This window comes from Entelurus aequoreus, linkage group LG22, assembly GCF_033978785.1.
Source record: "Entelurus aequoreus isolate RoL-2023_Sb linkage group LG22, RoL_Eaeq_v1.1, whole genome shotgun sequence".
Lineage (NCBI taxonomy): Eukaryota > Metazoa > Chordata > Actinopteri > Syngnathiformes > Syngnathidae > Entelurus > Entelurus aequoreus.
This window is the reverse complement of record NC_084752.1, coordinates 20,132,242-20,144,415: the sequence shown is the minus strand read 5'-3', so window position 1 is coordinate 20,144,415 and position 12,174 is coordinate 20,132,242. Positions and strand designations below refer to the sequence as shown.

Below are 12,174 nucleotides of genomic sequence, written 5' to 3'. Positions count from 1 at the left end.
TTGTTGGCAATGTTTTGTAAAAAAATTAAAAAAATAAAAACAAATTTAAAAAAATACATTATTTAGTGTTTTCTTTTTTGAAATTTTTTTTGTTGTTTTGTTTTTTACAAAAACTCACATTCTGGCTACTTTATATAAATTTGTTGACACTATTTTGTAAAAAAAAAAAAAAAAGTAAAAAAAATGAATACATTATTTGGTGTTTTATTTATGTATTTTTTTCCTTTTTTTACATTCTGGCTACTTTAAATTTAAATTTGTTGGCAATGTTTTGTAAAAAAAATTAAATAAAACAAGGGGGAAAAAAACCAACTGCATAGTTTTGTTAGATTTTTTTTCTTTTACAAATACTCAGATTCTGGTTATTTTATATACATGTGTTAACAATATTTTGTATAAAAAGTAAAATAAAATAAAGTAAAAAAATTAATACATTATTTGGTGTTGTTTCATTCATGTATTTTTTTACTGTTTTTATATTCTCGCTACTTTAAATTTTAATTTGTTGGCAATGTTTTGTAAAAAAAAAAAAAGTAAAAACACTATTTAATGTTTTATTTAATTTTTTTTTATTTATTTTTTTTAACAAAAAACTCACATTCTGGCTACATTATATTATATTTGTTGGTACGGGACGGCGTGGCGAAGTTGGTAGGGTTGCTGGTTACTGGGGTTCAATCCCCACCTTCTACCATCCTGGTCACGTCCGTTGTGTCCTTGGGCAAGACACTTCACCCTTGCTCCTGATGGCTGCTGGTTAGCGCCTTGCATGGCAGCTCCCTCCATCAGTGTGTGAATGTGTGTGTGAATGTGTGAATGTGGAAATACTGTCAAAGTGCTTTGAGTACCTTGAAGGTAGAAAAGCGCTATACAAGTATAACTCATTAACTTTTTTGAGAGGTTTAAGGATATTTTAAGGAGCCTTTTGCCTCCTAAGAAGGTCTAATAATGCCACTAGTTGGAATGCTTGATGAAACCAGAACATAAACATGTAAATATTGTGTTCTTTCTGATCTATTGTGCTTCTGGGTTATCATGCTGAGAAGACTGGCCCGTGCGTAGACCTTCAAATCTGATCGTTTAACAGCAGTGTACACATGCAAGATGGAACTGCTTTACAATCTGGATATGTCAATCCCATTATTAAAAAGTCAAAAAATCTTGGAGACATTATAGCTGCGTGCAAGATTTTTATTAAGGTTTTTACTTGTGTGTTAAAAAGCTACTTTCAACAAAAGGAAGTCAATAATTAGCTTTTAGTGCATGTAAACATACTGACATGTTAGATTTCTGGTGGGATGGAGTTGAATAATAATACATATGATTGTAACAGTATAGTTAAGTTAAAGTTAAAGTACCAGAATGTAGAGAGATGTCACGTGTCTGCAGAGGTAGCAGTAACAGTTTGCATTTCTGCCAGTAAATAGTAGTCTGAAGTAAATTCCATCGAATGTTTCTTACTTCCCCCACATGACACGTAGAAGAAGTCTCTTGGACACCAAACAAACTCTCACAGTCCAACAATCAGTTTGTGGTGAGCTGCACAGCTGATTTGAACCTTCAAAGTGGGGACCGAGCATGCATGCTGACATCTGTGCTCTAGTTTCTAGAGAAACACACACACACATTCACACACACCCCATTCTTTGAAATCCTCCTCCACATTTTTGTTTTCGCAGCTAATGGGAAAAACAAAACCGCATTTCTGAAATCAGCTGAACGACGAATGAGTTGACCTTGTTTTGTTCAGAATGTTTGTCAGGGACGGTAAATGGAGAAGTCCCCACTTGAACATGTAGCGGACATTATTAGTTCTCTGTATTGCTGACGTGTGCTCGCTCCGGCTGCTTCTGATAACCCACTCTGCAGTCTGCTGCTATGACGATAGAGCGCCTCCAATCCTTGAATTTGCATTTACTGAAACTACACTGAAACTTTGCTGACACTTCTGATGCTGTGAACTGAAAAAAAAAAGGTTGCATTTACTGGCATGTGAAACATTGAGTGACACAACTGACCTTGAGCTTATTAACTATTCTCTAATCCGTGGGAGTTCAAACTAGTGGCCACACCGCCATTGTCTTTAGTTTGGCCAGTGAGACGTCACAAATGTCTTAGGAAATCTTCATTTTGAATACCTGACAATCTGATTGATGCAAAATTAGCACCTTCCTGACAGTAATAAGGGTAAATCAGGACAATGACCATGACTTGTGTTTTGAAGTGAATATAGCCCAGTATTTACTAATATTATCCAATCCAAACAACATATATATATATATATATATATATATATATATATATATATATATATATATATATATATATATATATATATATATATATATATATATATATATATATATATATATACTGTGTGTATATATATGTATATACTGCGTATATATACACTACCGTTCAAAAGTTTGGGGTCACATTGAAATGTCCTTATTTTCGAAGGAAAAGCACTGTACTTTTCAATGAAGATAACTTTAAACTAGTCTTAACTTTAAAGAAATACACTCTATACATTGCTAATGTGGTAAATGACTATTCTAGCTGCAATTGTCTGGTTTTTGGTGCAATATCTACATAGGTGTATAGAGGCCCATTTCCAGCAACTATCACTCCGGTGTTCTAATGGTACAATGTGTTTGCTCATTGGCTCAGAAGGCTAATTGATGATTAGAAAACCCTTGTGCAATAATGTTAACACATCTGAAAACAGTTTAGTTCGTTACAGAAGCTACAAAACTGACCTTCCTTTGAGCAGATTGAGTTTCTGGAGCATCACATTTGTGGGGTCAATTAAACGCTCAAAATGGCCAGAAAAAGAAAACTTTCATCTGAAACTCGACAGTCTATTCTTGTTCTTAGAAATGAAGGCTGTTCCACAAAATTGTTTGGGTGACCCCAAACTTTTGAACGGTAGTGTATCTGTATATATATATATATATATATATATATATATATATATATATATATATATATATATATATATATATATATATATATATATATATATATATATATATATATATATGTGTGTATGTATGTATATATATATGTATGTATGTATATGTGTTTATACTGTATGTATGTATGTAAATGTGTTTATATGTATGTACAGTGTATATATTTATATATGTTAATATGTATGTACAGTGTATATATATAAATATATGGGTATGTGTATATATGTATATATGTGTATATATAGTAGTCTTATAATTAGCATATACACTCTTAAGAATTTGTCCTAATAGAGGTCTAAAAGTGATATTATGCATGCAGTATGAAGTTATTAAAGTATTGCTAAAGCAACATACTTTGTAGTAATGCATTTACTAGGCCAAACAATGTTCATTTGGATAGTTCGATATTTCTTCTTTTTAAAAGTCAATGAAAAGTTTCCAAATAATACCGACACGTTTAAAAATGATGACCCAACAAAAAATGAGAAACAAAGTTCTGTTTTTTTAAACCAATTTTCCCCTTAAAAAATATTTAAGAGAAGTAAGAGATCCTTATTTCACACCAAATATCGTATTAAACTAATGAACAATAGTCAATGAATTGCATTAAGAGTATATTATTGATTAGTTTGATGAGTGTTAATTGCTTTGTGTCCTGCTGGTTGTAGTTATCTACTAATCCACTGCTCAAAGAAAGCCCAAATCAGCAGGATGCCATCTTTGTCCAGGCAGGGACCAACCAGAGTGCTGCACTCCACTTTTTCTGTTTTTTTCCGCCACACAGCAAACCTGCAGTCTCTCCTGTGGGGGAAAAAAAAACAACCCAAAACTACAAAAACCTTCTAAGGATTTTACTTTTGATGTTGATATTTTTGATCCATGTGGTTGATTTGTCCAGTGTCTGCTGTGATCCTGACAAGTCTATGTGACAGCAGGATGGCACAGGTGGGTTTCATTAAGTGTGCAGTAACTTCTAGGAGAAACATTCTGATGAACTTTTTAATGTGACAGCAGGACCATCGGGGAGAGATTTTAAAGTTCCAGCAGGAGGAGCGACTTCTTCTTAAAGCTTGGAAAAACATGGTCAGTAAAAGAAAATGCTCGACTTGATTGTTGGAGACATCATATACACTATATGGCCAAAAGTATTTGGCCACCCATCCAAATGATGAGAATCAGGTGTCCTAATCACTTGGCCCGGCCACAGGTGTATAAAATCAAACATTTAGGCGTGGAGACTGTTTCTACAAACATTTGTGAAAGAATGGGCTCAGTGATTTCCAGCATGGAACTGTCATAGGATGCCACCTGTGCAACAAATCCAGTCCTGAAATTTCTGATGGACGAGTCGGGGTTTGGAGGTTGCCAGAACGGTAGTGCACAAAGCAAGGTCCATAAAGAAATGGATGACAGAGTCTGGTGCGGATGCACTTGACTGGCCTGCACAGAGTCCTGACTTGAACCCAATGGAACACCTTTGGGATGAATTAGAACGAAGACTGAGAGCCAGGCCTTCTCGACCAACATCAGTGTGTGACCTCACCAATGCGCTTTTGGAAGAATGGTGGAAAATTCCTATAAACACACTCCGCAACCTTGTGGACAGCCTTCCCAGAAGAGTGGAAGCTGTAATAGCTGCAAAAGGTGGACCGACATCATGTTGAACCCTATGGGTTAGGAATGGGATGGCACTTCAAGTTCATATGTGAGTCAAGGCAGGTGGCCAAATACTTTTGGCAATATTGTGTATATAGTAGTGATTCACAGGACAGGCTGTAGGGGGCAGTAATGTTGCCAGAGCAACATATATAGAGATACTATGGCCAACGCAGTTTTTAAAGTTGGTAGCAAACATGGCGCCTTATAGTCACGTGAGGGGCTTTTGACCAATCATTTAGGAGATCCTCTGGCCATACTCTCTCTGAGTCGGGACAAGAGGACGGGAGCACATTACACCAGTTTTAAAGTCGCTGCATTGGTTCCTCGTCTGCTTCAGGGTCGATTTTAAAGGCCTACTGAAACCCACTACTACCGACCACGCAGTCTGATAGTTTATATATCAATGATGAAATCTTAACATTGCAACACATGCCAATACGGCCGGGTTAACTTATAAAGCGCAATTTTAAATTTCCCGTGAAACTTCCGGTTGAAAACGTCTATGTATGATGACGTATGCGCGTGACGTCAATGGTTAAAACGGAAGTATTCGGACACATTGTATCCAATACAAAAAGCTCTGTTTTCATCGTAAAATTCCACAGTATTCTGGACATCTGTGTTGGTGAATCTTTTGCAATTTGTTTAATGAACAATGAAGACTGCAAAGAAGAAAGCTAAAGGTGGGACCGGTGTATTAGCGGCTGGCTGCAGCAAAACAACCAGGAGGACTTTGAGTTGGATAGCAGACGCGCTATCCGACGCTAGCCGCCGACCGCACCGATGATCGGGTGAAGTCCTTCGTTGCTCCGTCGATCGCTGGAACGCAGGTGAGCACGGGTGTTGATGAGCAGATGAGGGCTGGCTAGCGTAGGTGGAGCGCTAATGTTTTTATCATAGCTCTGACGAGGTCCCGTAGCTAAGTTAGCTTCAATGGCGTCGTTAGCAACAGAATTGTTAAGCTTCGCCAGGCTGGAAAGCATTAACCTTGTAGTTACAGGTCCATGGTTTAATAGTATTGTTGATTTTCTGTCTATCCTTCCAGTCAGGGATTTTATTTCTTTTGTTTCTATCTGCAGTTAAGCCCGATGCTATCACGTTAGCTCCGTAGCTAAAGTGCTTCGCCAATGTATTGTCGTGGAGATAAAAGTCACTGTGAATGTCAATTTCGCGTTCTCAACTCTCATTTTCAAGAGGATATAGTATCCGAGGTGGTTTAAAATATGAATCAGTGATCCACAATAGAAAAAGAAGAGTGTGGAATCCAATGAGCCCTTGTACCTAAGTTACGGTCAGAGCAAAAAAAGATACGTCCTGCATTGCACTCTAGTCCTTCATTCTTACGTCCTCATCCACAAATATTTCATCCTTGCTCAAATTAATGGGGTAATCGTCGCTTTCTCGGTCAACAATGGGGAAATGTGAGGAGCCTTTCAACCTGTGACGTCACGCTACTTCCGGTACAGGCAAGGCTTTTTTTATCAGCGACCAAAAGTTGCGAACTTTATCGTCGATGTTCTCTACAAAATCCTTTCGGCAAAAATATGGCAATATCGCGAAATGATCAAGTATGACACATAGAATGGATCTGCTAATCCCAATTTAAATTAAAAAAAATCATTTCAGTAGGCCTTTAAAGTTCTATTATTAGTTTTTAAAAGTCTTATCTATCTGACTGGCTTTGATCATATCAATCCTCGCGGATCATGATGTCTTTTAGCTTGACCAGAACAAAGACCCACGGTGAGGCGGCATTTAGCCATGATGGTTCCCACCAGTGGAACAGCTTGCCAAAGAGCCTCAGGACTGCAAAGAGAGTTGATTTTTTTCCATCCATCCATCCATTTTCTACCGCTTGTCCCTTTCGGGGTCGCGGGGGGTGCTGGAGCCTATCTCAACTGCATTTTTTTTTTTTTAAAGGCTGAAGACATATCATTTTAATCAGGCTTTTTACTAATCACCTGTTTTTTATTATTTTATTGTATTGGGTTTTTTTTTAATCTTAATCATTAATATTTTTACTATTATTCTCTCAATGTTATGTTTGTGTGTGTGTGTGTGTGTGTGTGAGTGTGTGTGTGTGTGTGTGTTTTCTATTTTTTTTCTTTTATTTTTTTTTTTTTCAATCAATCAAAGTTTGTTTATATAGCTCAAAGGGCTGCACAAGCCACAATGACATCCTCGGTTTGGTTTGTTTTGTTTTGTACAGCACTTTGTGTTTTCCCCTTGAATGTGCATGAAAAGTGCTTTATAAAATAAAGTTTGATTTGATGTGATCGATCAAAAGTCACGCACGTGACTACAGGGCGCCATGTTTGCTACCAACTTAGAAATCGAGTTGGCCATACTCTCTCTATACTCGACTCTGAATGTTGCTAGTGTGCCCACTTGCTCTCTAGCTCTCTTCTACAGCTGTGTTTTTCAACCTTTTCTGAGCCAAGGCACATTTTTTTCATTGAAAAAATCCCGAGGCACACCACCAGCAGAAAACCTTAAAAAAATGAAATTTAGCAGCCGATATTGACAGTAAAAAGTAGTTCTCACAATTGTTGGATATGAATTCAAACCATAACCAACCATGCATCACTATAGCTCTTGTCTCAAAGTAGGTGTACTGTCACGACCTGTCACATCACGCCATGACTCATTTGGAGTTTTTTGGTGTTTTCCTGTGTGTAGTGTTTTAGTTCTTGTCCTGCGCTCCTATTTTGTTGTTGATTGTCATGTCATGTACGGATGTACTTTGTGGACGCCGTCTGCTGCTCAACACGCTGTAAGTCTTTGCTGTCGTCCGGCATTAATTTTTTGTTTACTTTGCAGCCAGTTCAGTTTTAGTTTCGTTCTGCATAGCCTCCCCCAAGCTTCAATGCCTTTTCTTAGCGTCATTCGCCTTTTGTTTATTTTTGGTTTAAGTTCGATACCTTTTTACCTGCACACTGCCTCCCGCTGTCGTCTGCATAATGTGATCATAACAAACCATTCTCCCGACATCTACAAAGCAATTACCGACCTGCTGGCACCTACTGATAGGGAAGAGTATTACACGGTTTCTCTGCTAAAGCTCTAGACAGCACTGACACTCAACAACTGTGAATCATTTGCGGATTCTAATTACTGGTTTGCAAAAAATATTTTTAACCCACGGCACACCAGACTGTATCTCACGGCACACTGGTGTGCTGCGGCACAGTGGTTGAAAAACACTGTTCTATAGTGATGAGCGACACCACTGATTTTCTTTCCCATCCAATACCGGGTAAAATTCCGGCTGGTATCGGCGTTACCGATCCGATACTGATACTTTGTGCAAATATACTGAATGTGTCCGGGTTAATTTAAAAAGTGGTGTATTTTAAGTGTTGCTGCTTCACCACTTTAGTCATTATTTTTGCGCTTCAGAAACCGTGACTTTAGCCCGAGAGTTCTTCTGTTGGTTTGATACTGTCATTACTGCCACAAGTGGTGGAAAATGGTATTACAACTGAGTACCCCTGCGGCCCAAGATATTTTTTGGCGGCTCTCTAGGGGGCCCTGATTTAGACAATATCTCAATGATTTAGCTACTTTACACTGCGTCCCTGTTACTGATACATATATCAAATAACTTAAATATCAAAAGTATCGATATTTTGATTTGAGAATTGATGCTCTGTGCAAGTTTTTCCACACCAAACTAGGCCAAGAATGCTTTTGATGGACGTCGCTTGATAATGTCCACAAAGTTCCCCAAACTCAATCAGTTCCCCAAACTGTTCCCACAGGGTTGCAATCCCAATAGCTTATCAAGCGTGATATAATATGATATTAGGTTTCCACTCAAATCTAACAGTTGTCCTTATTGCTCTGTGAAGTCCTCCGCTCTCCAGCAGCAGACTTTGGATGGTGACCTCAGACCTTCAGGCCCGGTCCAGTCCTTCCTGTCCAGGCAGAGGCAGTCGTCACGCAGAAGGAGGCTGCTGCAGCCCAGATAGAAGCTTCCTAACTTCTGGAGGAGCAAGAGATTCAAGGATGTATTTATCCAGTTTGCTCTCAGCCTCTTTGTACGAGCTTGCTTCTATCGCCCTCTGCTGGCAAATAAATGCAATTGCTGTTTAAAAGACGAGGGCTCCATTCTAATATTACTTGTGTTCATGAAACTACTGTAAACAACCGAGGCCGATATATTTGTCTAATCTAAATTATTTGAATAAATAATCTATCCAATTACTATAAATATTATACAGGCCAACAAATGTTTTTCCGGTTGAAAAAAAAAAAAGTAAACAATGAATAACTTTTTTAAACATTTTGATTTGGGTTATTTTTGTACTTAATTTAAAAAAAAAAAAAGTGTGTGCGTGTGCGTTTGATTAAAAATTATATTTATTTGGTTATTTGTGTTTAATTTTAAAGTTCATTTAAAATGGTCAACATATATATTTGTCCCATGTTATTTATTCATTTGGGCTTCAAAAATAACGAGCTAACTCATGTGATTAATCAGAAAAAAATTATAAATCATGTATATAAACAGATTAATTAATAGCCAATGATTAATCGTGATTAATCCAAATTCAAAAGTGTGATTAATCTGATTTTACATATCTATTTATCTACGTATTATTATGTATGTATTCTTAAAAATCAAGCATCTTTTTTTTTAAATAACTTTTAGTTTTCTTTCCAGATTGGCCCTAATCTGCCTTTGTAATGTTAAATTAAAGTTAAAGTACCAATGATGGTCACACACACATTAGGTGTGGTGAAATTATCTTCTGCATTTCACCCATCCCCTTGTTCCACCCCCTGGGAGGTGAGGGGAGCAGTGAGCAGCAGCGGTGGCCTCGCCCGGGAATCATTTTGGTGATTTAACCCCTAATTGCAACCCTTGATGCTGAGTGCCAAGCAGGGAGGTAATGGGTCCCATTTTTATAGTCTCTGGTACGACTCAGTTTGAACTCACAACCTACCGATCTTGTGATGCAGGCTATGTTTGTGTTGTTATGTGTTATTTCATGTTTATGTGCATTTAAAAAATACATATACACTACCGTTCAAAAGTTTGGGGTCACCCAAACAATTTTGTGGAATAGCCTTCATTTCTAAGAACAAGAATAGACTGTCGAGTTTCAGATGAAAGTTCTCTTTTTCTGGCCATTTTGAGCGTTTAATTGACCCCACAAATGTGATGCTCCAGAAACTCAATCTGCTCAAAGGAAGGTCAGTTTTGTAGCTTCTGTAACAAGCTAAACTGTTTTCAGATGTGTGAACATGATTGCACACGGGTTTTCTAATCATCAATTAGCCTTCTGAGCCAATGAGCAAACACATTGTACCATTAGAACACTGGAGTGATAGTTGCTGGAAATGGGCCTCTATACACCTATGTAGATATTGCACCAAAAACCAGACATTTGCAGCTAGAATAGTCATTTACCACATTAGCAATGTATAGAGTGTATTTCTTTAAAGTAAAGACTAGTTTAAAGTTATCTTCATTGAAAAGTACAGTGCTTTTCCTTCAAAAATAAGGACATTTCAATGTGACCCCAAACTTTTGAACGGTAGTGTATATATCACAAAAAGCGAGCTGCAGGCCACACGTTGGACATATTTTATGTATCATCTTCAATCAATAAATATAAAGTGTCTCAAATATAGGTATACTTTTTTAAGCTACATTTCCTGTCCGTGCCGCCAACACAAAGTTATTTTGTCAACTCAAAGAGGAACTGCACTTTTTTTCCATTCACAATCCCTATGTGAGACAAGAACAGATATGTATTTCTTTTTTAATGCATTCTAAACCGATAGATACGGCAAGTAGGAGGTGGCTAAAAATGCCGTTAATTTGGAGGACTCTATTGCGCCCATAAATCCCTCTGAATAACATCGCCAACAATACTCCATTTACATGTTGTGACCTGAGTGTTTACCAAGTAAACTATTTTGTAGCGGCGCCGTGATCACAGAGATCTAGCCCATGCTGCTATATTGACATACTGAGACGGTAAGCTGCTGCATCGCCTGTGTTGGTGAAAGTTCATGCATCACACCTGGATAGTGGAAGGATGTGGCCAGAAACCGAGATGTTGGTCAATTTTGACATTCAACTTAGACCCTGAGATGGCAAGAAAGACTTGTTTGCGCCAACCTTTTTTTTTTTTTTTTTACCTTTGAATGGATTATAATTCTTCCTCAAAACAGGAAGATACAAACATCCCATCAGTCGGCATCCCAGTGAGAGCAGACATTGTGCAGTTAGTGATTGTTTTATTGTGTTTGTAGTTTGTATTTCTTGTTCAGTACTTTGCAATAGTGCTACATGATGCTATGATGTAAACCTGATTAGCACACAGCTTCTAAACCCACCCCCCTTATATTCAGGCCATCATTTGTCCCAAAGTAGTCTTTGACGGCGCTCATCAAGTCTGCCATGATTAGTAGTAATCGTTGTTGAAGGGTATCGCGAACATTGTGATGCATAAATGAAATTAATATGCCGCTGTATGCTTAAAATGAGCAAAATACGTCAATATTACATGTTATTATAAATGTTCCTGTTACTACATTACATATGTACTTACAGCGTGTGTATAAAATGTTGATTTTGGAGGTCTTATAAAGTGCTGTATAGGCGGAATAGAGCGACTCCTGTTAACTCTGTTGTTAGTTGACTTTTGCTAACATTTATTTACGAGTTAGAATGCATAAAAGAAGAAAAACATAAGTGAGCCTGTCTTAAATAAGGATTGAGAATGATAGGCAAAAAAATCTAAAAATACAAAAAAAATGCAGCTCCCCTTTAATAGACTTTATTGATTATTTATTTTAACTTTGGGAGAGTAATAAAATAATTCTAAATACATGCGTTATTTAGGTAAACAAAAGTCCTACAAAAAATGAGACACGAATGTTCTCCTGTACTGTACAGAGGTAGTTCTTTGACATGTTTGGCACAACAAGAGCACCCGGTCATGTTGTAGTGTGTATCGCGTAATGAGAAGAAACATACAGTAGGAAGGGGATTCATATGGCCCCATCCGTGGCGGTTTACCTGACACATGAAATGTGACAAATTGCAGGGATGCATTATCCAGTGTTGAATATCTTATGTCTTGTGTTGTGGTCATTCCAACTTTGACCACAGGCTCAGTTGCTATGTAGAGTGGCGCTTTCCATCATTTTCAGCAGACTGCCCTTCCCCTTCCTCTCCTGACATAGCCACCTTAGGAACGGGGAATATGTATCCCTTCCCTACTGCACTGTCACACAAGGATGGAAACAAAATGTTGAGTCAAATAAGATTCATAAAAAATGTGATGTGTTCAAGTCCAGAAGACACATTTTGAAGTGATTATGTTGGACTCCGTTCGGCCCATAGCTGCTAGAGATGCAAAAGGGAACGTGTACATGGTTATATGACTTAGATCAGGGTTTTTCAACCTTTTTTGAGCCAAGGCGCATTTTTTTCATAGAAAAACTCCGGAGGCACACCACCAGCAGAAATCATTTAAAAACGAAATTTGGTTGACAATAAAATGTTGTCACAATTGTTGGA

The 12,174-nt window shown here is 37.6% G+C and overlaps 1 protein-coding gene across 4 annotated transcripts in view; it reads left to right on the top strand.

Annotated features, from left to right (window-relative positions):
- LOC133639501 (protein Hook homolog) overlaps positions 1–8,696 on the top strand; it is a 93,548-nt gene extending 84,852 nt beyond the window's left edge. For 2 of the 4 annotated variants that reach the window (XR_009823802.1, XM_062032847.1), the window contains exons 2-4: positions 3,874–3,920; positions 3,987–4,058; positions 8,486–8,696. Coding sequence is in view for 3 of the 4 variants with exons in the window: in XM_062032847.1 (XP_061888831.1) it covers positions 3,874–3,920; positions 3,987–4,058; positions 8,486–8,605 (239 nt within the window). In the remaining variant the exon portion in view is untranslated. Of the gene's footprint in view, positions 1–3,769; positions 3,921–3,986; positions 4,059–8,485 lie in introns of those variants that run through there. The other 2 variants (XM_062032848.1, XM_062032846.1) reach the window with 2 other exon arrangements.
- The last annotated feature ends 3,478 nt before the right edge of the window (positions 8,697–12,174 follow it).